Source organism: Oryctolagus cuniculus, chromosome 12 (assembly GCF_051225735.1).
Source record: "Oryctolagus cuniculus isolate XC-2025 breed Fujian yellow rabbit chromosome 12, ASM5122573v1, whole genome shotgun sequence".
NCBI classification, from domain to species: Eukaryota; Metazoa; Chordata; class Mammalia; order Lagomorpha; family Leporidae; genus Oryctolagus; species Oryctolagus cuniculus.
Window position 1 is genome coordinate 72,884,524 of NC_142878.1, and position 25,151 is coordinate 72,909,674.

Below are 25,151 nucleotides of genomic sequence, written 5' to 3' on the forward strand. Positions count from 1 at the left end.
AACTGGGTTCCTTCTGCAAAGACTATGTTCTCAGTATGAGAATGAATTAGAAATATATGCCCCCTTTTCTGCAATGAAAATACTATAATAGAAATTAAAATCTTGCATATAAGTGGAAAAGCACAAAACTCTGAGAATTTTTGATCAAAGTCTAATTTGAATGTTTATTTGCATGCTGAATTCACAAAACCAGGGTGGCCTAAAAAAATCAAGCTAAAAATTTAGTCTGAAATGCTCCTGCATTAGCACAGTGATTGAAGCACATATAAATCCCTTCTGAAGGAATCAGGTTGAACCAAGAAATTTCTACAAATGAAGTGGCAAGTAAAATGCCCAACTCAAGTGAAAATCATTAAAACTATAAGAAAACTTGATGAGAACCAGCAGAAACAATAGAGGGTAAGATCTGCAATAGCTGGGACCAGTGCTGTGCTAAAGCAGGTTAAGCCACTGCCTGTGAAGCCAACATCCCATATGGGCACTTCCTTAAGTCCTGGTAGATCCACTTTCAATCCAGCTTCCTGTTAACACACTTGGGAAAGCATCAGAAGATGGCCCAAGTGCTTGAGTCCCTGCATCTACCTGGGAGACCCAGATAGAGCTCCAGTCTCTTGTCTTTGGTCTGACACAGCCCCAGCCACAGCCATTGCAGCCATCTGGGGAGTGAACCAGCAGATGGAAGATATCTCTCTCCCTTCACCTCCATCTGCAGCTCTGCCTTCCAAATTAAAAAAAAAAATATTTAAATTTGCAAACTATTTCAGTATTGGAATTAGAAACAGCAAATGTAATATATTTAGTATATTGCAAGAAATAAAATAGAAGCATAGAGGCATGAAATTAAGCAGATATGAAAAAGAACCAAAAAGCTTGTAGAAAAATCAGTGGAGAGGCCAGCATTGTGACATAGCCAGTTAAGCCTTTGCCTGCTGTGCCAGCATCCCATATGGGTGCCAATTCAAGACCCAGTTGCTCCATTTCCAATACAACTCCCTGCTAATGTTCCTGGGAAAGCAGCAGAGGTTGGCTCAGGTTCTTGGGCTTCTATACCCACTTAGAAGACTCTGAAGAAGTTCCCTACTCCTGGCTTCAGCCTGGCCCAGCCGTAGGCATTGTGGCCTTTTGGGGAGTGAACTAGAAGATGGAAGATCATTCACTAGGTTGCTGCTGCTGCTTCTCTCTCTGTAACTCTGCCTTGCAAACGAATAAAAATAAATAAATCTTTTTAAAATGAGAGTTACTGCGATGGCCTGGGAAAGCAGTAGAAGATGGCCCAACTCCTTGGGCCCCTGCAACCCACATGGGAGACTCAGAAGAAGCTCCTGGCTCCTGGCTTCAGATCAGCGCAGGTCCAGCCATTGTGGCTAACTTTTCACTTTTGGGGAGTGAACCAGTGGATGGAAGACTTCTCTCTCTCTCTCTGTCTCTCCTTCTCTCTGTGTGTAACTCTGACTTTCAAATAAATAAATAAATCTAAAAAAAAAATAGTAGAGTAGGAAGAAGAATATAGCTGAGAGAGACAAAATAATGAAAAATGAGTGAATGGTTTAAAGACATAGACAATGGGAAGACATCCAACACTGAAGATCTAACATGACAGAAAATGGATCACAGGCAATATTTTAAGATATTCTCAGATGAGAAAACTCCAGGAGTGATTTTAAAAAATGATAGTCAATATATTCCAGATCCCAATAAGTCACAACCAGCATAAATTAAAAAAAGTAAAAAAGAAAAACCACACCTATACTGTAAAACATGGAAGAAGAAGAAACCTTAAATGCGGTCAAGGAATAAAGACTGACTACCTTCAAGCCACGTTAGACTGAAAGCTGAAAACAGAGAAACAGGAAGAACAGCCAGAATACAGAGGAATAGTTTTAGTGTACTGGAGGAAGCTTATTACCTTAAATTTTACAGAACAAAAAGTGTTATTCAAGAGTAAGGATGAAGTAAACTCATTTCAAACAAAATGTTTGAAGCTCGCCATTAGAAGGCTCTTATGATAGGAAATTCCAAAGAACATACTTCAGGTCAGCAGAAGATTACAGATGGGACAAACATTGAAGAACATAGAAATTAGTAAATATGTGGATCGATCTAAGCAATGACTATAAAAATAGCAAAAAATAATATCTATGGGATTAAAAAGTATTAAAATACATGACAAGAGTAATATATGCCAGAATAGGGTTGGTGAGTATTAAAGTATTAAACTTGTGTTATTCAAAAGAGGGCTTAGTACTATAAGTTCATTATGGTAAAATTCCTATGTTAATCACTAAGGAAATACAAATAAGAGTACACATATTATTTTCAAACTAGCAACAGTGAAAATGGACTTAATCCATTTTTAAAAAAGAACAGACTGAGCCAGCGCCGCGGCTCACTAGGCTAATCCTCCGCCTTGCGGTGCTGGCACACTGGGTTCTAGTCCCAGTTGGGGCACCGGATTCTGTCCCGGTTGCCCCTCTTCCAGGCCAGCTCTCTGCTGTGGCCAGGGAGTGCAGTGGAGGATGGCCCAAGTACTTGGGCCCTGCACCCCATGGGAGACCAGGAGAAGCACCTGGCTCCTGCCATCGGATCAGCGTGGTGCGCCGGCCGCAGCGCGCTGGCCGCGGCGGCCATTGGAGGAGGGTGAACCAACAGCAAAGGAAGACCTTTCTCTCTGTCTCTCTCTCTCACTGTCCACTCTGCCTGTCAAAAAAAAAAAGAACAGACTGAGAAAAAGAGACAATATGAAATGCAAATAAGATGGTAGAAGGAATCTAATATATTAATAATTACAGATTAAATATTTAAAATCTCAGTTCAGCAACAAAAAATATTCCATTTAACCTCTGGCTTTGTCTACCTGGATATTTTTAAAATGTTGAACCATATGCCATGTGCAAGAGATATGTGTTTAAAATACAAGGAAAAAGATAGATTGGGACAAAAATATAGAAAACATCAAATAATGCAACTACTAACAAAAGGAAAACACCCATAACTATATTAATAACAGATAAAATGAACTTTAAGATGAAAAGTATCTACTGACAAATGTATCTATTGACAAAAGTTTTGATTTAAAGATAGAATTTTAAACTAGTATCCAACTAATAACATGACCTTAAAATACATAAATCATTCATTGGCAAAAACTGCTAATATGAGTATAAACATATAAATGCACTGAATAGTTGGTGATTTTAACATCTCATTATTTGAGAAATCAAGTCATGAAAATAATTCAGAGTAATAAAAGATGAATAGCACAATCAACACTATCTACTAGATATGTTTAGAATCTAATACTGAATAACTATAGAATGTATATTCATTTCAAGCTCACATTACACATTAAATATTTATGAAAAGTGAACACAGATCAGAAGTCACTTCAATAAATGTTAAAGGACTGGTATAATATAGAAATAAGAAAAAAATCTAATTTTTATATGCTATCCACCAAAAAAGAAAAAAAAAAAGTCCTAGTAATGGACCTGTACTTCCCCCTTTCCTGCTTATGAAACTTCATCCTGGTAAAGAATAGCACCTTCTCCAAATGACTTCCCCATGAAACAAACAGCACACATTGAAAATAAAAGAAACACGGCCGGCACCATGGCTCAATAGGCTAATCCTCCACCTGTGGCGCTGGCACACCGCGTTCTAGTCCCGGTTGGGGTGCCGGATTCTGTCCCGGTTGCCCCTCTTCCAGGCCAGCTCTCTGCTGTGGCCAGGGAGTGCAGTGGAGGATGGCCCAGGTGCTTGGGCCCTGCACCCCATGGGAGACCAGGAGAAGCACCTGGCTCCCGACTTCGGATCAGCGCGGTACGCTGGCCGCAGCATGCCAGCCGAAGCAGCCATTGGGGGTGAACCAACGGCAAAGGAAGACCTTTCTCTCTGTCTCTCTCTCTCTCTCTCACAGTCCACTCTGCCTGTCAAAAAAATAAAAAGAAAAAAGAAATAAAAAAAAAAGAAAAGAAACACTCTGAACTACAAAGTATACAATCATGCAGTTTTAAATTTGTTAGTTTGGGGTTCTATTCTTTTTCATAACACACAATATATTTTAGTGCACTTTAATATATATGGATTTATTTGCATCCTTAAACTCTTGATCCCATAGTGAAAACTTTAACACAAAAACAGCAAGTGTAATTTTCCTTTCCTCAGTGGTGTGGCCCTTCACTTAGAATTTGATAGCTCAAAGCAAGAGAGAAAAACATTTGACAGGATACATGTATCTAGTTGTCCTCACTACCAAAAATTCCTTTAAAGTCCAGAAAAGATGGAGGCACTGGCACTCTCATACACTGGTGGTAGAGATATAAAATAATACAATCAATTTTTAGAAAACAGTTGGGTCATTTCTTATAATCTTAAAAATAGTGACACAATGATCTTGTAATTTCCGTTCCTGAGTGTATACCCAAAGCAAATTAAAATAAGTATTTCTTTAATAGACACGAATGTTTGTGGCAGTTTTACTCATTTTTATGGTTTGAGCAGAGTTTTCTTCCCAACTCATACAGATGCTGAAGTCCCAAAGTCACAGATTGATGATCCTTGTAGGGAGGAAGTCTAATCCTCTTCTTGTGTCTGAAGGTAGGGCATTTGGGAAGAGATGGTCTTTCATTAGCTTGCTGTAACAGAGTCACAGTGGCTTCTTGAATACAAGGTGTGCTCCCTGTCTCTCTGCTGCCTTGTTCACCACGTGATACTCTCTACACACATCCCATCATCCACACCAAACACTAGACCAGTGCAGTCACCTGGTCTTGGACTGGACTGTGAACCCCCAAAGCTATGACTGAAAATAAACTTTTTTCTTTATAAATTACCTCCTTTTATGTATTTTAATTGTAATAATGGGAATCTGACTAATACATTCAGAGTAGCCCAAAGCTGGAAATAACCCAAATGTGTATCAACAGAAGACTAGAAAAGGAAATTGTAGTATATTCATGCCGTGGAATATTACTCAGAAAATATAAACTACTAATTGATACAACATGAATAAATGACAAAAATAATATAGTGCATAAAAGAAAACAGACACAAAAGAGGGCATACCATATGATTCTACTTACATGAAGTATAAGAATAGGCAAAAGTCATTTTTAGTGGTAAAATCAGAGCAGTAGTTGGTTATAGATGCTGAATGAAAAGAGACAAGAGTAATCTTTCTGGACTGATGAAGCAGAAGTTACATGCGTATATATAATTATCAAAACTCATCAAGTCATTTAATTATCTGTGTATTTAATTATATGTTATAAAAAATGTGAAATAAAAAATGAGTATTATCAGCAAACTAAAAATTTGAGAAATATCTCAAAGAAAAAAATAGATTGGATCAAAAATAGATTGGATCGGTCAAGAAACAATGGTGAAGAAAACAGAGTGGGCAGGTGTTTGGCCTTGTAATTAAGCCGCCAGTTTGGAGGTCAGCAAAACACATAGAAGAGCCTGCATTTAAGTCCCAGCTCTGCTCCTGTACCAGCTTCCTGTGGATGCACACCTTGGAAGACAACAGCGAATGGCTCAAGTAGTGGGTCTCTGCCACCCACATGGCAGACCTGAATTAATTTTTGCTGGCTCCTGGCTGCAGCCCGGCTCAGCCACAGCTGTTGCTGCATTTGAGAAGGAAATCAACAGATGCGAGATCCCTCTCTCTGCTCTCCCATCCCTGCCTGTGTTTCTGCTTCTCAAGTAAATAATACTTCTTTTTATTTAGTAAATATAAATTTCCAAAGTACAGTTTATGGATTACAATGGCTTCACCCCACCATAATTTCCATCCCACTCGCACCCCTGCCATCTCCCGCTCCCTCTCCCATTCATTCACATCAAGATTCATTTTCAATTATCTTTATATACAATACTTTTATAAAGAGAAATGAAGCTCAAAACATGTAATGAATACAAATGTAAGAACAACCGTCAAAAGTTCTCCAAATTCAGAATCAACAAATGAGAAATTACTACAAAGAGTTGTATGCAAGCAAACAGGGAAATATATCAGAAATGGATAGATTCCTGGACACATACAACCTACCTAAATTGAACCATAAAGATACAGAAAACCTAAACAGACCCATAACTGAGGCAGAAATTGAATCATTAATAAAGGCCCTCCCAACAAAGAAAAGCCCAGGACCACATGGATTCACTGCTGAATTCTACCAGACATTTGAAGAACTAACTCCAATTCTTCTCAAACTATTCAGAACAATCGAAAAAGAGAGAATCCTCCAAAATTCTTTCTATGAAACCAGCAGCACCTTGACTCCTAAACCTGAAAAAGATGAAGTAGAGAAAGAGAATTACAGAACAATTTCCCTGATGAACATAGATGCAAAATCCTCAATAAAATTCTGGCTAATAGAATGCAACAACACATCAGAAAGATCATCCACCCAGACCAGGTGGGATTTATCCCTGGTATGCAGAGATGATTCAATGTTCCCAAATCAATCAATGTGATACACACCACAATAACAAACTGCAGAAGAAAAACCATATGATTATCTCAATAGATGCAGAGAAAGCATTTGATAAGATACAACACCCTTTCATGATGAAAACTCTAAGCAAACTGGGTATGGAAGGAACATTCCTCAATACAATCAAAGCAATTTATGAAAAACCCACGGCCAGCATCCTATTGAATGGGGGAAAAGTGGGAAGCATTTCCACTGAGATCTGGTACCAGACAGGTACTCACCATTGCTATTCAATATAGTACTGGAAGTTTTAGCCAGAGCCATTAGGCAAGAAAAAGAAATTAAAGGGATACCAAATTGGGAAGGAAAAACTCAAACTTTCCCTCTTTGCAGATGATATGATTCTTTATTTAGGGGACCCAAAGAACTCTACTAAGAGACTATTGGAACTCATAGAAGATTTTGGCAAAGTAGCAGGATATAAAACCAATGCACAAAAATCAACAGCCCTTGTATACACAGGCAATGCCACGGCTGAGGAAGAACTGCTAAGATCAATCCCATTCACAATAGCTACAAAAACAATCAAATACCTTGGAATAAACTTAACCAAGGACATTCAAGATCTCTACGATGAGAATTACAAAATCTTAAAGAAAGAAATAGAAGAGGATACCAAGAAATGGAAAAATCTTCCATGCTCATGGATTGGAAGAATCAATATCACCAAATGTCCATTCTCCCAAAAGCAATTTATAGATCCAATGTGATACCAATCAAAATATCAAAGACCTTCTCAGATCTGGAAAAAATGATGCTGAAATTCCTATGGAGGCACATGAGACCTTGAATAGCTAAAGCAATCTTGTACAACAAAAACAAAGCCGGAGGCATCACAACACAATACCAGATTTCAAGACTCACTACAGGGCAGTTATAATCAAACTTGGGCATTTAAATTTAACTGAAAAGTGATCCCTGTTAAATATAAGAGTGGGAATAAGAGAGGGAGGAGATGTACAGTTCGGCACATGCTCACTCGGACTTACCCCTAATGGTAGAGCTAGAAATGTGCCAGGGGATTCCAATTCCATCCCATCAAGGTGGCATGTACCAATGCCATCTTACTTGTTAAAGTGATCAGTTTAAGTTCATAATTGATCAAAAAGATAGGATTAAGTGTCAAAGGGATTACATAAATAACACCAGTGTCTGCAAATAATAATTGATAGAATTAAAAAGGAGAGAATGATCCTACATGGAAAGCAGGATACACAGCAGACTCATAGAATGGCAAATGCCCTAAACAGCATTCTAGCCTTAGAATCAATCCTTAAGGCATTCTCATCTGGCTAAAAAGCCCATGAGAGTTTCGCAGGCATGGAAAGCCAAGACACTCTGGCAAAAAAAAAAAAAAAAAAAAAAAACCTAAATGAAAGATCTCTGTGAGTGAGATCCCAGCAGAAAGAATGGGCCATCAAAGGTGGCAGTACCTTTCTCTGAAGGGAGGAGAGAACTTCCACTTTGACTATGACCTTGTCTAAATAAGATCAGAGTTGGCAGCTCATGACAAGAGCCTCAGGTGATTACTGACGTCATAAATAAGAGTGTCAATTGTTTACTTACTCCCCATGTAGGACCTCAGTCCTTAATGTGTTGTACTATGCGAATTAATGGAAGAACTACTACCCAAACAGTACTCTATACTTTGTGTGTCTGTGTGGGTGCAGTCTGTTGAAATCTTTACTTAGTATATACTAAGTTGATCTTCTGTATATAAAGATAATTGAAAATGAATATTGATGTGAATGGGATGGGAGAGGGAGCGGGAGATGGGATGGTTGCGGATGGGAGGGAGGTTATGGGGGGAAAAGCTGCTATAATCCAAAAGTTGTACTTTGGAAATTTATACTTATTAAATAAAAGTTTAAAAAAAAAAAACAAATGAGAATAGCCAAAGGGGTCATGAGTACATGGTCAGTAAAAACGGATTAAAGAATTCCATTCAACACTCCTAGACCATCTGGGTTTCTCCTCCTGCCAGCTTACTCTCAACAACAGGCTGCAGTGACATTTGCCCCTTGGAAAAAAACCTTAAACAGATTTTTCTACACAAAGTGTACACTATTTCTGAGGAAGCCTTCAAGATTTGAGTACTGAGACCAGAGACCAAAGGGCCCAAAGTAGCTTCAGAATTCCACAAGGGGCTAAACATCATCGTGAGTGGATTAAGCGATAGTCTGAAACGCTGGCATCCCATATGGGCACCAGTTCTAATTCCACTTTCAATCCAGATCCCTGCTAATGCACCTGGGAAAGCAGCAGAAGATGGCCCAAGTCTTTGGGTCCTTGCACCCATGTGGGAGACCCAGATAGTACTGTTGGCTCCTGACTTCAGCCTGGCCCAGCCCTAGCCGTTGTGACCATTTGGGGAATGAAACAAGGATTGGAAAGCATCTCTCTCCCTTCCTCTCCCTCTCCCGCTTTAACTCTGCATTTCTGAAATAAAAATTAAAAAAAAAAAAGAATTCCATGAAGAAAAGATAAAGAAAAGAATTGATAATTTTCTTTCAGGCCAGAAACTTAATTGCAACCCTCTCTCCAATGGGACCATGGTATAGACACCCAGCACCAGATCTGGAAAGTGAAACAATAACCCCAGGAATCATGAATTCCAAGAAGGAGGAACCCCACATCCAGAAGACAAGTTATTTGTTCTGCCTCTCCCAACACATCACAGGAGGCAGACCACTGTACTTCAATGGGAATCTACATTCTCCAACAGAGGTTCTTAAACACAAGTAAGAACAGGCAGCCACAAATCACCAAGCATTTGAGAACAGCATGAAAGTTAGACATGGCACTCAAGAAAACAGGACACTCGATAAAATAAAACATAATAGAGGAAACAAAAGAAAATTTCAAATTAAGTTTAATTAATATGCTCAAAGATGTCTAAAAAATATCATAACATTAAATGGAAAACAGATTGCTATTAAAATAAAATAGAGTTTTGGGAATGAAGTGAACTCAGAGGCAGAGATAAAAGAAACTTACTTAAAGGCACACCCTCAGATGAAAATACAATAATTCCTTGTTGGCATTAGTATTATAAAGTTCAATTAAAGTCATAAATATAATTATGTGAATCCTTAAAGTGATTAAAATCTGAGGAATGGGTTAATCTGGCATCATCAAGGATAAAACTGTGGCTTCAATGTAGTCCCAACAGGAAAACAAACAAACAACAAAAAAATACAAAATATATATCTATTTGGATGGGAGGGAGAGGTACAAGTATATAGCTACATATATAAAAATATATACATTTACATGTATGTATGCCTATATAGTACACAACACAAGTCTATATGCAGCAGCTTTCACTTTTAAGACAATATTACTTTTAACTTGATAGTTGGAAGTAAAGAAACATATAACTTGTAAATGGCATAAATTGGGCTCTGTTGGAACAAGAACCTGATTCACTAAATTATTATCTACCTGTCTCACAGCTCCAAAATTTAAAGTGGCCCAGATGGTTTTGTTCTATTCTAAAAAGCCTGAAATTCAAACAACCATCTTATAAAAATGAAGACTTTCTCATAATGCAGACTAATTAAGGGTATTCTTCTTTTTTAAATTTTTTTTTATTTGACAGGTAGAGTTAGACAGTGAGAGAGACAGAGAGAAAGGACTTTCTTCCATTGGACCACCCCCCAAAATGGCCACCATGGCCATAGCTACACCGATCCAAAGCCAGGAGCCAGGTGCTTCCTCCTGGTCTCCCATGCGGGTGCAGGGACCAAAGCACTTGGGCCATCCTCCACTGCCCTCCTTGGCCACATCAGAGAGCCAGACTAGAAGAGGAGCAACTGGGACTAGAACCCAGTGCCCATATGGGATGCAGGCACTGCAGGCAGAGGATTAACCAAGTGAGCCACGGTGCCAGCCCCAGAGTATTCTTCTAATATAAATGTAATTTACCCCCATTACTGAGAAAATTCAGTCTAAGCTTATGGCTTGTGCTCGTTGGCATGTTAGATGCACATACTAATAGAGCTATGTGACTCGAGTGTATTTCCCCATTTGTCCTTACTGCCAGGAAGCTCACAGTCAAATATAGTACTCAATCATAAGACATATTCCATCCCTGGAGCCAGCACTGTTGTGTGGTGGGTTAAGTTGCCACCTGTGGTGCCAGCATCCCATATGAGCACTGGTTCGAGCTGCTCCATTTCCAACCCAGCTCCCCACGACTGCACCTGGGAAAGCAGTGGAAGATGGCCCAAGTGCTTGAATTCCTGACTCCCACGTGGGAGACCTGGACAGTGTTCCTTCCAGAGTCCTGGCTTCAGCCTGGCCCAGCCCCAATCATTGCAGCCAACTGGGGGGTGAACCAGTGGGTGAAGATTTCTCTCTCGCTTTCTCTAACTCTGCATTTAAAGTAAATAAATTTTTTTAAAAAGTATTTCATCCACTTTGGTATTTGGGGGTCCCGACTTTTCCATTGCCCATATTTCTTTTGCCACAAAATCTCCACATTTTAGGGGAAAACATTCAGGAATTAAAGAAAAACTAGTGACTAGTAAAGTCCTTGTGCAAAGTTCTAGCTTTCACTTATAACTCATTCAAATTTAATTTTAGTTCTGATTTTAAAAAAACAAAAACAAAAATCAAGGTTCACCACTCAGATACTTTCTCTCTCTCCCTTTTTTTTTTTTTTTTTTTTTTTTTGACAGGCAGAGTGGACAGTGAGAGAGACAGAGAGAAAGGTCTTCCTATTGCTGTTGGTTCACCCTCCAATGGCCGCCGCGGCTGGCACACTGCGCTGATCTGATGGCAGGAGCCAGGTACTTATCCTGGTCTCCCATGGGGTGCAGGGCCCAAGCACTTGGGCCATCCTCCACTGCGTTCCCGGGCCACAGCAGAGAGCTGGCCTGGAAGAGGGGCAACTGGGACAGAATCCGGCGCCCCGACCGGGACTAGAACCCTGTGTGCCGGCGCTGCAGGTAGAGGATTAGCCTATTGACCCATGGCGGCGGCCACTCAGATACTTTTAACTTACCTGCATTATTCTCCTCTGACATTACAGTGTGACAGACAGCAAGCAACCTAAAGAATTCACGCACTTTTGGATCACCCTGTTTAATGGATTCCATCAGACTGTGATCCAAGAACTGAAATGTTCTGTCTGCTTGGGATTTGACTGAGAAACCCACAGAATCTTTTTCCTGTAGAAAAATAACAACAACAGAGAACAATAGACCTTAATCCAACAATAATCTTTTTTTTAACTTTTATTTAATGAATATAAATTTCCAAAGTACGGCTTATGGATTACAATGGCTTCCCCCCCGTAACGTCCCTCCCACCCACAACCCTCCCCTTTCCCACTCCCTCTCCCCTTCCATTCACATGAGGATTCATTTTTGATTCTCTTTATATACAGAAGATCAGTTTAGCATACATTAAGTAAAGATTTCAACAGTTTGCTCCCACACAGAAACATAAAGTGAAAAATAATAGATGATTTTTTAAGTGATGATGAAATCAGATCAGACCTATTGTCATGTTTAATCCCAGTGAGAGTCAAGTTGGGAATTGATAATTTCTTCTTCTTTTTTTTTTTTTTACAGAAGATCAGTTTAGTATGCATTAAGTAAAGATTTCAACAGTTTGCACCCCCATAGAAACACAAAGTGAAATATACTGTTTGAGTACTCGTTATAGCATTAAGTCTCAATGTACAGCACATTAAGGACAGAGATCCTACATGAGGAGTAAGTGCACAGTGACTCCTGTTGTTGACTTTACCAATTGACACTCCTGTCTATGGCATCAGTAATCTCCCTATGCACCAGTCATGAGTTTCCAAGGCTATGGAAGCCCCTTGAGTTCTCCGACTCTTATCTTGTTTAGACAAGGTCATAGTCAAAGTGGAGGTTCTCTCCTCCCTTCAGAGAAAGGTACCTCCTTCTTTGAAGACCTGTTCTTTCCACTGGGATCTCACTCACAGAGATCTTTTGCCAGAGTGTCTTGGCTTTCCATGCCTGAAATACTCTCATGGGCTTTTCAGCCAGATCGGAATGTCTTTAGGGCTGATTCTGAGGCCAGAGTGCTGTTTAGGACATCCGCCATTCTATGAGTCTGCTGAGTATCTCGCTTCCCATGTTGGATCACTCTCCCCTTTATTTATTCTATCGGTTAGTATTAGCAGGTACTAGACTTGTTTATGTGCTCCCTTTGACTCTTAGTCCTTTCATTATGATCAATTGTGAACTGAAATTGATCACTTGGACTAGTGAGATGGCATTGGTACATGCCACCTTGATGGGATTAAATTGGAGTCCCCTGGTATGTTTCTAACTCTACCATTTGGGGCAAGACAGCTTGAGCATATCCCAAATTGTACACCTCTTCCCTTTCAGTGCTTTTATGATTCCACAGTCCCAATAATCTTAGAGTAAAGTGACTGTTTCATCACTACCAATAAATATAATCTTCTCATTTTAGAACCTTGCACCAAACAACAAATCTACCTAAAGTATATGGAGAAGAGAAATCTCCAAAGGCCATACAGATCCTTAAATGTTCTTTGCAAATAAAAATACAAAAAAAATAGTTCAAAAAATTGAAATTTTTTTTTCAAAATTTACTTAATGGCAAAATGTGTTTTGATTTAGTCATTTGGCAGCAATATCCAATTCGTAATAGTACATATACAGTGATTTTCTTAGCTCACTTCATACTTGTGAATTACTATTTTCAATGCAAAAGTATTAATTTAGGAGCCAGGGTAGTGGCACAGCGGGTTAAGCTGCCACTTGCAATGCTGGCATCCAATACTGGGGGGTCATTTGGGTCCTGACTGCTCCACTTCCAATCCATCTCACTGCTAACGTGCCTGGGAAAGCAGCAGGAGATGTCCCAAGTCTTTGGGTACCTGGCACCCATGTGGGAAACCTGGATAGGAAACCTGGATGGAGTTCCTGGTTCCTGGCTTCAGCCTGGCCCAGACCAGGATGCTGCGGCCATTCGGGGAGTGAATCAGTGGATGGAAGATCTTTCTCTCTTTGTCTCTCCTAATCTGTCACTATGCCTTTCCAAAAAATAAAAAATATTTTTAAAATATATTAATGTATTTAATTACAGGATACTTTCTTAGATCTCACTGGAAACAGTGCATAATGACAGCCCATATTATCTTTCACAACTGGAAAATTCTTAGGGGATTATAAGCCTGTGTCTATTTTAAGAGCAAACCCATAAAAAGTTCTACTCTGAACACTCACATACAAGTTTACCAGCTGCAGAGACCACATTGCCTCCCCAAAGATTGCTGATACAGTTTTATTCTTAAAGTTTCCATTAATTTTTGCAGTTTGTCCTATATAAATGAACAGATATCATTACAAATCCTTTTTTTCCTCCAAAGAAACATTTTATTTCATGAGTACAAATTTCCTCAGTGCAACTTTTGGAATATAGTTATTCTTCCCTCCATACACACTCTCCCATCCCACCTTCTCCTCTCTCTCCCATTCCCAGTCCCATTCTCCATTAAGATTTTTTTTTCACAAGTAATTCTATACACTGAAGACCAACTCTATACTAAGTAAAGATTTCAACTACTTGCACACACACACACACACAAAAAAAAAAAAAAACTGAGAACAAGTTTTACAGTTTTTTTTTTTTTTTTTTTTGACAGGCAGAGTGGACAGTGAGAGAGAGATAGAGACAGAGAGAAAGGTCTTCCTTTGCCGTTGGTTCACCCTCCAATGGCCGCCGCGGCTGGTGCACCGCGCTGATCCGATGGCAGGAGCCAGGTGCTTCTCCCGGTCTCCCATGGGGTGCAGGGCCCAAGTACTTGGGCCATCCTCCACTGCACTCCTGGGCCACAGCAGAGAGCTGGACTGGAAGAGGGGCAACCAGGACAGAATCTGGTGCCCCGACCGGGACTAGAACCCGGTGTGCCAGTGCCGCAAGGTGGAGGATTAGCCTAGTAAGCTGCAGCGCCGGCCTACAGTTAATTCTCATAATACAACTCTTTGAGGACAGAGGTCCTGCATGGGAAGTAAGTAGACAGTGATTGCTATTGTTAATTTAATAATCAACACTCTGATGTATGTCAATGATCACCTGAGGCTCTTGACATGAGCTGCCAGGGCTATGGAAGACTTTTGAATCCACAATCTGCATCAGTATTTAGACAAGGCAATAAGCAAAATGGAAGTATTCTCCTCCCATCAGAGAAAAGCACATCCTTCTTTGATAGCCACTTCTTTCCACTGGGGTCTCTCTCACAGAGATCCTTAATGTAGGACATTGTTTTCCAACAGTGTCTTGGCTTTCCATGCCTGAAATGCTCTCACGGACTTTTTGGCCAGACCAGAATGCCTTAAGGGCCGATTCTGAGGTCAGATTGCTATTTAAAGTAATTGTCATTTTATGAATCTGCTGTGTGGACTGCTTCCCTTGTTGGAACACTCTCTCCTTTTTAATTCTATCTATTATTATTATTATCAGACACTGTTCTTATTTATATGGTTCCTTTAACACTTAATTCTATATGTATGATCATTTTAACACTTAAGATGACATTTTTTCCACCCAGCTTAATGGGATTTAGGGTCCCATGGGAAATTTTTAAACTGTACCCTTAGAAGTAAGTCCACAGGAATGTATGCAGAATTACACAGCATTACAGTTACAAACTTCCTCCTCCCTCTCTTATTCCCACTTTTATTTTTTACTGAGATCTTTTTTCAATTGACTTTATACGGATATGATTAACTCCATGTTAAGTAAAGAGTTCAACAAATAGTATGAAGAGAAGAAAAAAACTGTTCCTAGACAATCAAGACAAGGGCTATTCAAGTCACTGCTTCTCAAAGTGTCAATTTCACTTCTAAATGTTTCCTTTTAGGTGCTCTATTAGTTTTCACAGATCAGAAAGAACATATGGTGTTTGTCCCTTTGGGACTGGCTTACTTCACCAAGCATGATGTTTTCCAGATTCACCCATTTTGTTGCAAATGACCGGTATAAATCCCTTTTGAAAGAGAAACAATGCTATAGGCAATTTAAATTGTCCATTTTGAGTCTCAAAGGTCCCCAGTTCTTTGAAACTATATTTATTCTAAAATTAATAATACTGGATAAAAGAAATATTATTAAGTAAACATTATTTTATTTACAGTGCATAGACACCATGTTAACAGCTTCATATGGAGTACTACATATTATCTTAACAACTGTAGTGGACATTGTTATGCCCATTTTACAGAACCTCAGCGTTGGCAGAATCATCTACATAGGAAGTGGTAGACAGGTCTCAAATTCAACAAAAAATCCATGCTTTGGGGCTGGCACTGTGGCGGAGCAGGTAATGCCACCACCTGCAGTGCCAACATCCCATATGGGTGCTGGTTTGAGGCCTGGCTGCTCGACTTTCAATCCAGCTCTCTGCTATGGCCTGGGAAAGCAATAGAAGATGGCCCAGGTCCTTGGGACCCTGCACCTGCGTGGGAGACCCAAAAGAAGCTCCTGACTCCTGGCTTTGGATCAGCTCAGCTCCAGCTGTTGCAGCCAACTGGGGAGTGAACCAGTGAATGGAAGACCTCTCTCTGTGTAACACTTTCAAATAAATAAATCTTTTAAAAAAAGAACAAACCATGCTTTAAATCCTTTGTTGTAATATCTCCCTAATCCTCATTTTTCCCTTGCCCACTCACTAATTTAATAATGGCTACAACTTATTAAATATTTACAGTATACTAGTTTATTTAAATACTTTTAATATTTTCAGCCAACACAGTATATGCACATGGCTACAACATCAAATACACTAAAGATTAAAAGTAAAAGCAATAGATACTTCATCCTCCTATCTCTCCTCTACCACCCACACACAGCCTTCCTCCTCCTCCCCTTTTCTTCCTCCTCCTCCTCCTTCAGAGGAAATCATTCTTAAACTTGACAACAGGTACATCTGGGGGCCTGCATTGTGGCAAGCATAGGTAAAGCTGCCACCTGCAATGCTGGCTTCCCAAATGGGTGCTTCTGCATGTCCCAGCTGCTCCACTTCCAATCCAGCTCCCTACAAGTGGCCTGGAGAAAGCAGTGGAAGATGGCACAAATTTATGGACCCCTGCCACTCACATGGTAGACCTCCTGGCTTCAGCTTGGCCCAGTGCTGGCCATTGCAAACCATCTGGGGAATGATTCACAAGGTGGGATTTTTCTGACTCTCCCTCTAACTCTTTCAAAATAAATAAATAAAAATTTTTGAAAAGATACATCACTAAATTATGTACTTATACCACTATTTTTGGATTTAATATTAGACCTTACTTACAAACATCCTTCCATAATTAAATGATGACTTAGTTCATTTACCCCACTTTCCTACCTTCTAGCCTCCCATCTGACTACAGAGATACATCCAAAGTTTTAATTTACCCACTGGTTGCTTCTCAGTAACATATGGAAGCCTTCCTGTCTGTTTTAATTTACCAATTATAAACCTCCTTAATTGATAAGATGAAGTTATTATATATCCTTCACCTGCTCTTCACTTTTCACTGTTTCCTCCTCCAATCTCTTATTTGAATTTTCTCTATGTCACTCACTGTAGAAGTTTAAAATACTTATGTTCTGTTCTATAGTAAAACTTAAGTGATTTTCGCTGGTCTAAGGATTGATTCTAAAAGTTTAAAATCCACAAGCCGCATATATGTAAGTTAATCTTTGAAATATTGTTCACAGAAGCCTGAAGAACAACATTGTATTATGTGAGTTTCCATGGTCTAGTCCACTCAAGGTTGATTATTTACCAGGTCTGTCACTCAGCTCTATCATAGGATTTCCTTTAATTACTCCCCTAAGCTGCAGTTATTGTTTCCTCATCAAAAAGATGGAATAAAACACCTTTATAATAATTCCAGAATCCAGTTAAGAGTTACAGTACCCCAAGTAAACACAATAGCAAAATTGAAACAGGTAAGGGCAATTTCACTTTGCCCACATCAAGACATCCTTCAAACCAGCAAAACTTAGAGAATATGGCAGCTTACAATAATTTCCTCGAGGGAACACAGGAAGTGAATCCAGTGTTTTGACTATTCAGAGGGCTAGCAGGGGGACTGGTTTCTGAATTACCACATTCAGAATACTGATGAAACCAGCCTAGTTTTGATAGATAAGCAATGTTAAAAACAATGAAGAGCAGAGGGCAGTTTGCTGCAGCCAGAATGGCTTGGCACAGGAAGGAAAAGAAGCAAAATGTGAGGTTTTTCTGTCAGGAGTAAGGAAGAGAAGGAGAATGTCTAGTCTTTCAGCCTCCTGGAAGACTACCCAAGGGACTGGCATCTGTCTTGCCTGACTTAGGGGGCTAGAATAATTCAGATGCCAGTGATCGCTAAGACAGAGAGTAAGACAGCTTGCTACTGCAGAACCAGAGAACATCCAGACAGACATCAGAAAGAACAAGGGATTTTTCAACTCATGAGAAAAATAAAAAATAGCCAAGAGTCTCTAACTCTAATTGAGATAAAGAAAATAATAAATGAACTGAAAAATTCAGCAAACTCAACAATGGATCATTTTTAACTATCCAGTCAGAGAAGCAAAAGGAAAACTAAAGGAAAAAAGATCAAGAAATATTAAGGTCTTGTGAACCATTATCAAGCAAATCAATATATGCATTTTGAAATTTCCAGTGGGAGAAAAGAGAAAGAACCAGAAAGTTTATTTAAAGAAATAATCACTGAAAACATCCCAAATCTGAAAAAGAAAACAGATATCCAGATCCAAGAATCCCAAATGTCATCAAATTAAATGAAACAAATAAAAAACTACACTAACAAATATCACAATCAAATTTTCAAAAGTCAGAGACAGAGAATTTTGAAAGCCGCAAGATAAAAATGACTTTTCATGTACAACAAAATCCCACAATATTATAAGCAATTTTTTCAGCAGAAACCTTCCAGGTCAGAAGCAAATAAAATGAAACATTCAAAGGGTCAAAAAAAAATCCTTCCAACCAAGAATGATACACTCTGCAAAACTGTCCTTCAAAAATGAAAGAGAAGGAACTTTCTTACATAAACAAGCTTAGGGAACTCATCACCAGTAGATTTACCTTACAAGAAATGCTAGAGGAGATCTGGAAGTTGAATGGCTACTAACCAGCAGCAAAGGGGCATAAGAAAATATTAAACTCACTGGTAAAGGTAAATGTATTGACAAGTACAGAATAGTGTATTAATATAACAGTAAATCACCTTTAATTCAAATATAAACTTTAAAAACAAAACTATTGGGCCGGCGCCATGGCTCAATAGGCTAATCCTCCACCTTGCGGCGCCGGCACACAGGGTTCTAGTCCCGGTTGGGGCGCCAGATTCTGTCCCGGTTGCCCCTCTTCCAGGCCAGCTCTCTGCTATGGCCAGGGAGTGCAGTGGAGGATGGCCCAGGTGCTTGGGCCCTGCACCCCATGGGAGACCAGGAAAAGCACCTGGATTCTGGCTCCTGCCATCGGATCAGCACGGTGCGCCAGCTGCAGCGGCGGCCATTGGAGGGTGAACCAACGGCAAAGGAAGACCTTTCTCTCTCTGTCTCTCTCTCTCACTGTCCACTCTGCCTGTCAAAAATTAAAAAAAAAAAAAAAACTATTAAAATAACTATAACATAGTTTAAAGATAGATAATGTGAACAGATGTAAATTATGATAATAGCAAAAATGAAAGGGAATTATATGTTGAAGTATAAAGTTTTTGCTTACGATTGAACTTAAGTTGTTATTAACTGAAATTAGACTGTCATAACTATATGATCTAATACTTAATTTCTAATATAGCCATAAAAATACCTATGAAAGTTACACAAAACAAAAACAGAATGGAATCAAATAAAGTACAAAAAAAATCAACAAAACAGAAAGACAAAATGAGAAGAAATGCAAAGAGAAGAATTACAATTCTAGCAGAAACCAGGTAACAAAATGGTAATAGTAATTAATCCTTCCCTACTGATAATCACTTTAAATCTAAATGGATTATATTCATCAATCAAAAAACATAGACTAATTGAATGAAGAAATATGAACCATCTATTTACTGCTCGAAAGAAAACCTCCTTAGATTTCAGACACATAAACAGAAAGTGAAAGGAATTAGAGAAAATATGCTCCATACAAATAGTAACCAAGAGAGCAGGGGTGAACATATTTACAACACCAAAACTGACTCTAAGTCAGAAACACCCAGGGGCATGCTTCTGTTAGAAAAGTGAGCTCTTCCAAACGCGTTCCCCTGCCCTTCGGTTCATCCACCGGGAGAGGCAGCAGCACAGGGCCTTGCCCAGATGCTGGCAGTGTGTTCTCCTTTCCTTATAAATTACCCACTCTCACGTATTCTACTCTGGTTGCACAAAATGCACTAAGATAGAGACTAAGAAGTTATATAGAGAAAACAGTTTATACACAGAAGAGTTACTCAGTACCATGAGAAAGGAAAAAAGAAACCATACAACTGAGAACACAAGAATTAAGAGGATCATAAGAGACAACTATGAACAATTGTATACTAACAAAGTGGAGAAACTAAAATATACAACCTACCAAAGCTAATTATGAAAAAATATGACCAGAAAGTCTAAACAGATCCATAACTATTATGGCAGTTAAATAAATATAAAAACTTCAGAACAAAGAAAACCCCAAGAACAAATACCTTCACTGGAAGATTATATCAAGCATTTAAAGTAAAAGTGATGCCACTGTTACTCACACTCTTCTAAAAAATTGAAGAGGATAGAACACTGCAAATTCATTTTATGGGGCCAGTATCCCCCCCACAGCAAGGCTAAAGGCACCGCAAAAAAAAAAAAAAAAAAAAAAAAAAACAAAACAAAACAAAAAAACACTACAAGGCTGGCACCGCAGCTCGCTAGGCTAATCCTCCGCTTATGGCACCAGCACCCCGGGTTCTAGTCCCTGTTGGGCTGCCAGATTCTGTCCTGGTTGCTCCTCTTCCAGTCCAGCTCTCTGCTGTGGCCCGGGAAGGCAGTGGAGGATGGCATAGGTCCTTGGGCCCTGCACCCTCATGGGAGACCAGGAGGAAGCACTTGGCTCCTGACATCGGATTGGCGCAGCGGCCATTTGGGGGATGGTGGCCATTTGGGGGGTGAACCAATGGAAAAAGGAAGACCTTTCTCTCTGTCTCTCTCTCACTGTCTAACTCTGCCTGTCAAAAAAAGAAAAGAAAGAAAGAACACCACAAGTCAATATCCCCACTGAGCATACATGTAAAAATTCTTAATAAAATATTAGCATATCAAATTCAATATCACATTAAAAAGAGACTATATCACAACCAAGTGGGATTTAGCCCAAGGATGCAATGATGATTCAAACTAAGAAAATCAATCAAGCCAAAACACTGTATTATCAGAACAAAAAATAAAAAACATATAATCATCCCAATAGAAGCAGAAAAAGTATTTGACAAAATTCAATACTCTTTCATGAAAAAAGCAATAGAAAAAGGTACTACAACATATAAAAGTCATTGATGAAAATCTCACAGCAAATACCATAGCCAATAGTGAAAAAAGTGAAAGCTTTCTCTTTAAAGTTAGGAATAAGGTGAGAATGTCTACTCTCATCACCTCTACTTAGCATAATGTGAGAAATCCTAGCCAGAGCAATTATATAGGAAATAAAAGCTATTCAAATTGAAAAGAAGTAAAATGATCCTTGTTTAAAGGTGTGGCAGGATAAACTGTTACAAATTCTGAACAGGAAATTAAATGTTCATAAAATTATAAAGAAACATACTATCTGATTTAGTAATTCCATTTCTGAAAAATAGATTCTATACTCTATAACATGTGAAAAGCTTTAAGTAGCCAGTTATTTTTTGCTGCATTTCCCTTACTCACAAAATATTGATAATATCTAAATGTCCATTGGTGCCTCGGTACACAGATTGCAGTATATCAATATAACAGATATCATTCAGTCACTAAAAGAATTAAGTTCTTTTTTTTTAAACTGATCTACAAAGATCTCCATGATAGACTTTTAAAAAAGAAAGTTGAACAGTTTGTATATTGGACTACCATCTAAGCTATAAGAAATATATATACTTACAGATGCATAAATATCTCTAAAAATATTTTAAAAACAGAGAACTGTGTGGTTGGGGGGCCTAGAGAAGAAGGAATTTTGAACAATATAATCTGTTTTTTAATGTTGTGCATTAAGTATTTTATCTTGTGATAGTGTAAACAGGCTTCTAGGAACTGATCACTTTCCAAAAAGCATGTACAACTTGAAATTAAAACTAAAAGTGAAACATTACCACTTCCACACCTTAGTTATTTCTGTCTTCTGACCCAAATCATCATTTACTTCACCTGTCAAAACAAAAATTGAGAATTAAAATTGCAGCTAGACATAGACATGTTAAAGAATATACTTATTTCTTAAAGCACCATTACTAGACATCAGTATGAATTCAAACACAGGAGTGTTTTTGAACTGTAACGCTAACTGTAGCACTAATACTGATACGCTTTCCCAAGAAATGCATTAAAGTAAAATTTGAAGCTGTAATCTTATTTTTCTGTAAACTTTATCACTCTGTTGTCACATTGCCTATGATTGCAAGAGGCAAATTTATGTTTTCCGTATTATCCCTACTGTTGGAGAATCCAAAATGGTATCCTAACCAGACTAACTCTCGTTAGTGCTTAAGCTGGGTGAGTACATCTTTGATTTTCTTGATTGGGACCAGATGGACTTGTGTAATGGCAAAGTCAAATTCGCTGTGAGCCTTAAACAATGTCAGGCCTTCTGCAGACACGGAGCATAAACACCTATCTTCTAGAAATTTTAAAATAATTTCTTAGTATAAAGCTGATATGTATTTATTACAGAAATATTGAAAAATACAAGACATTTGCTATAGAAAATAAAGGACAGATAGTACTATCATCCTGCAATGACCAGTATTTGTAGAGGTCTTTTAGGTTGATTCTGTACATGTGTGTTTACACCTATATTCATTATATGGTTCATAAATGTGTTGTTTCTGCTGTTTTGAACCACATAAAATATGAGTTTCTCCTATCATTAAAAGTTTTTATGAATCATGTTTTGAATGGTCATATAATAAACCATGATTATAGATGTAGCACAATTTATTTTAGATTTCTTCTATTGTGGGACATTCAAGATTTTTCCAGTTTTTGCTTGGTATTTGAAGGTTTAATACTATTTGCCAGGATTATATTTTTTGTAGTAATAATAACAGTTACTTGCGTCACCCCCATGTCAAGCTCTTACACTATCATTAATCCTTATAAAACACTTGCAAGATGAAAATTTTAATTTTTATTTTATGGATAAGGGAACTGAAAACAGAGTTCAAAGTTCCAGTTCTAAAACTAAAATCATCAGCATAGGTTTTTGAACCCCAGTCTCTCTCACTTGCGTCATTACACAATATACCATGACCACAAAGCACCTGTCAAAGAGCTATCTGTTGTTTCTCCGGGACACAGGTCTGGATCTGGAATGTTGTGTGCTGCTGTATGGGAGAGTCCCTTGGCTAGTGCATGAACCCAGCCAAGTACCTGGAACTTAAATCTCAAACTTACCAGAGTTGTGTTCTAATCATTACCCTAATGTAGTCACTCGACTATAATGATCAAAAGAGGAGGAAAACCATGGCTTCACATTAAATTATTCCCTCAAGGAAAGCTCACTTATAAGGCTTGGGATGAAATTGAACAAAGATTAAAGAAGTCTAAAAAGCAATATTTCTGAGACAGGAAATAGATTTAGATAAATCAGAGTGGAATCTCAAATTTTCCCAAGACTGGGATCTATTATATACACAAGTCCAACTTGTACAAAAAAAAAAAAAAAAAAAAAGAAAGAAAAAGAAGAAAAAAGGTGATTCTGAAGCATTCTATTAGTGCTTTAGTAAGAATGTATTTTAGAGAGAGGTCTTGAGGAGAGAGGGGAAGAGGGAGAGAGAGAATCTTCCATGAGCTGGCTCACTCCCCAAACAGCTGCAACAGCCAGAAATGGCCCAGGCTGAAATTAGGAGCTAAGGCCTCCTAGGTCCCCCATATGTGTGACTGGGGCTCAAGAACTCGAGCCATCACCTGTTGCTGGATCATTAGTGGAGCAGCTGGGACTCAAAGCAGCACTCTGAAACGGCACGTGGGTGTCTCAAGCCAGCTTACCCGACTGTGCCACAGCACTCGCCCCACTGATGGCTGCACGAGGAGAACCACACAGCGAGCAGAGGAAGAGCGAATTCCCTGTCCCTCTGCCCCTACCATGTCATTGCTCCTCTGCACACGCTCCACCACTCCTAGCCACTGCTGCCTAATCTTGGACTGTGATCCCCCAAACCATCAACTGAAATAAGCCTTCTTCCCTTCTAAGCGGCTCCTCTCATTTTAGCTCAAGTCATGAAAGGCTTATTAATACACCATTTCTTTTGCATAAGGCGATATTTTTAGAAAACTTCCAAAAATGATGTTGAAAGAAAAATTTTAACAGAATGTTCTATATTTTGTGCAATCATTAAGACTGTGATTAAGAAATGCACAATGCAATTGAGGCCCCGTAGCACTCCAAGTTGGCAACCATTTTGTGTACACCAAAGGAGGCAGGAGAAGAGGTTGGAAGTGGAGGATATCAGAGTGACCCTGGGTTATGGGAGTGAGGGTCACAGAGAGGGAAAAGCCAAAAGGCAGCAGGGTGTGAACTTCAAGTTCTCATATTTCCTAGTTTTATTCAGGGTCAAGTCTTGCTTTAAAATACCTGGCCACATGTGAACATTTCCATGAGGAGCAAAAGAAACACTCCCCCCTCTCTCTTGGATGTCCTTGACTTCTTGACATTCTGTGTTGAGCAACAGGGTGCTCAGAGCCCCATGAAGCAAGGCTGGCAGTCCAGGGGACCCCGACAGAAGGTTCTGCAGAGCCTTGCACCCTCCACAGAAAGAACTGTCTGCTAACTAGCCAGTGCTGGTGTGAGAAGGTCACATACAAACAAGGTCCTTGAAAGCCCAAACACAGAACGTGTCTCCTGACCAAGGCACACATATAGGAAGTGGGCATTAATGAAATAGCCTGTCTGGCTACTCACAGTAGCCCTGCAAAGTGTGAATTCTCAGGGGGTGAGGAGGAATGTCTCAACAACACATGCACTAACGCCTGAGCCAAAAGGAAGCAAGACTAAAATACTGCTTTTAACGAGAGAAGTCAGGCTGCAGAGAACTTGTCCTGCCTGGGCCAAGGGTCTACTGAACACCACGAAGTGGAATGACACAGTTGGAGTGAGCCCTGAAGGGAACTTCAGAATGTGTTATATCTAACCTCCTTCTCTATCCATTGATGGTAACAAATCCAATGTTTCTTCTAAATTAGTAGGTATATAATAATTAATGTTTTTTACATGCCAAGCACTATGTTAAATACTACTGGTGCCCACGTTAATAAGAAAGCCAGGGGTTCTGGGATTTTTTTTTTTAATTTAAAAAATGGGATCACAGCAGTTTAAGCAGCTACCTGCAACACTGACATCCCATATCAGAGTGCTGGTTCAAGTCCCAGCTGCTCTGATTCCTATCCAGCTCCCTGTTAATGTGTCTTACATGGGAGACCAGGATTATGGAGTTC

The 25,151-nt window shown here is 39.1% G+C and overlaps 1 protein-coding gene across 5 annotated transcripts in view; it reads right to left on the reverse strand.

Moving 5' to 3' along the window:
- The window catches only part of ATP8B4 (ATPase phospholipid transporting 8B4 (putative)), a 259,760-nt gene that overhangs the window by 79,481 nt on the left and 155,128 nt on the right, over positions 1-25,151 (reverse strand). For all 5 annotated transcript variants that reach the window (XM_051822381.3, XM_051822379.3, XM_051822380.3 and 2 more), the window contains 2 exons: positions 21,823-21,866; positions 11,506-11,671 (listed from right to left, as the gene is read on the reverse strand). In XM_051822381.3, the coding sequence (XP_051678341.3) occupies positions 11,506-11,671; positions 21,823-21,866 (210 nt within the window). The remainder of the gene's footprint in view (positions 1-11,505; positions 11,672-21,822; positions 21,867-25,151) is intronic.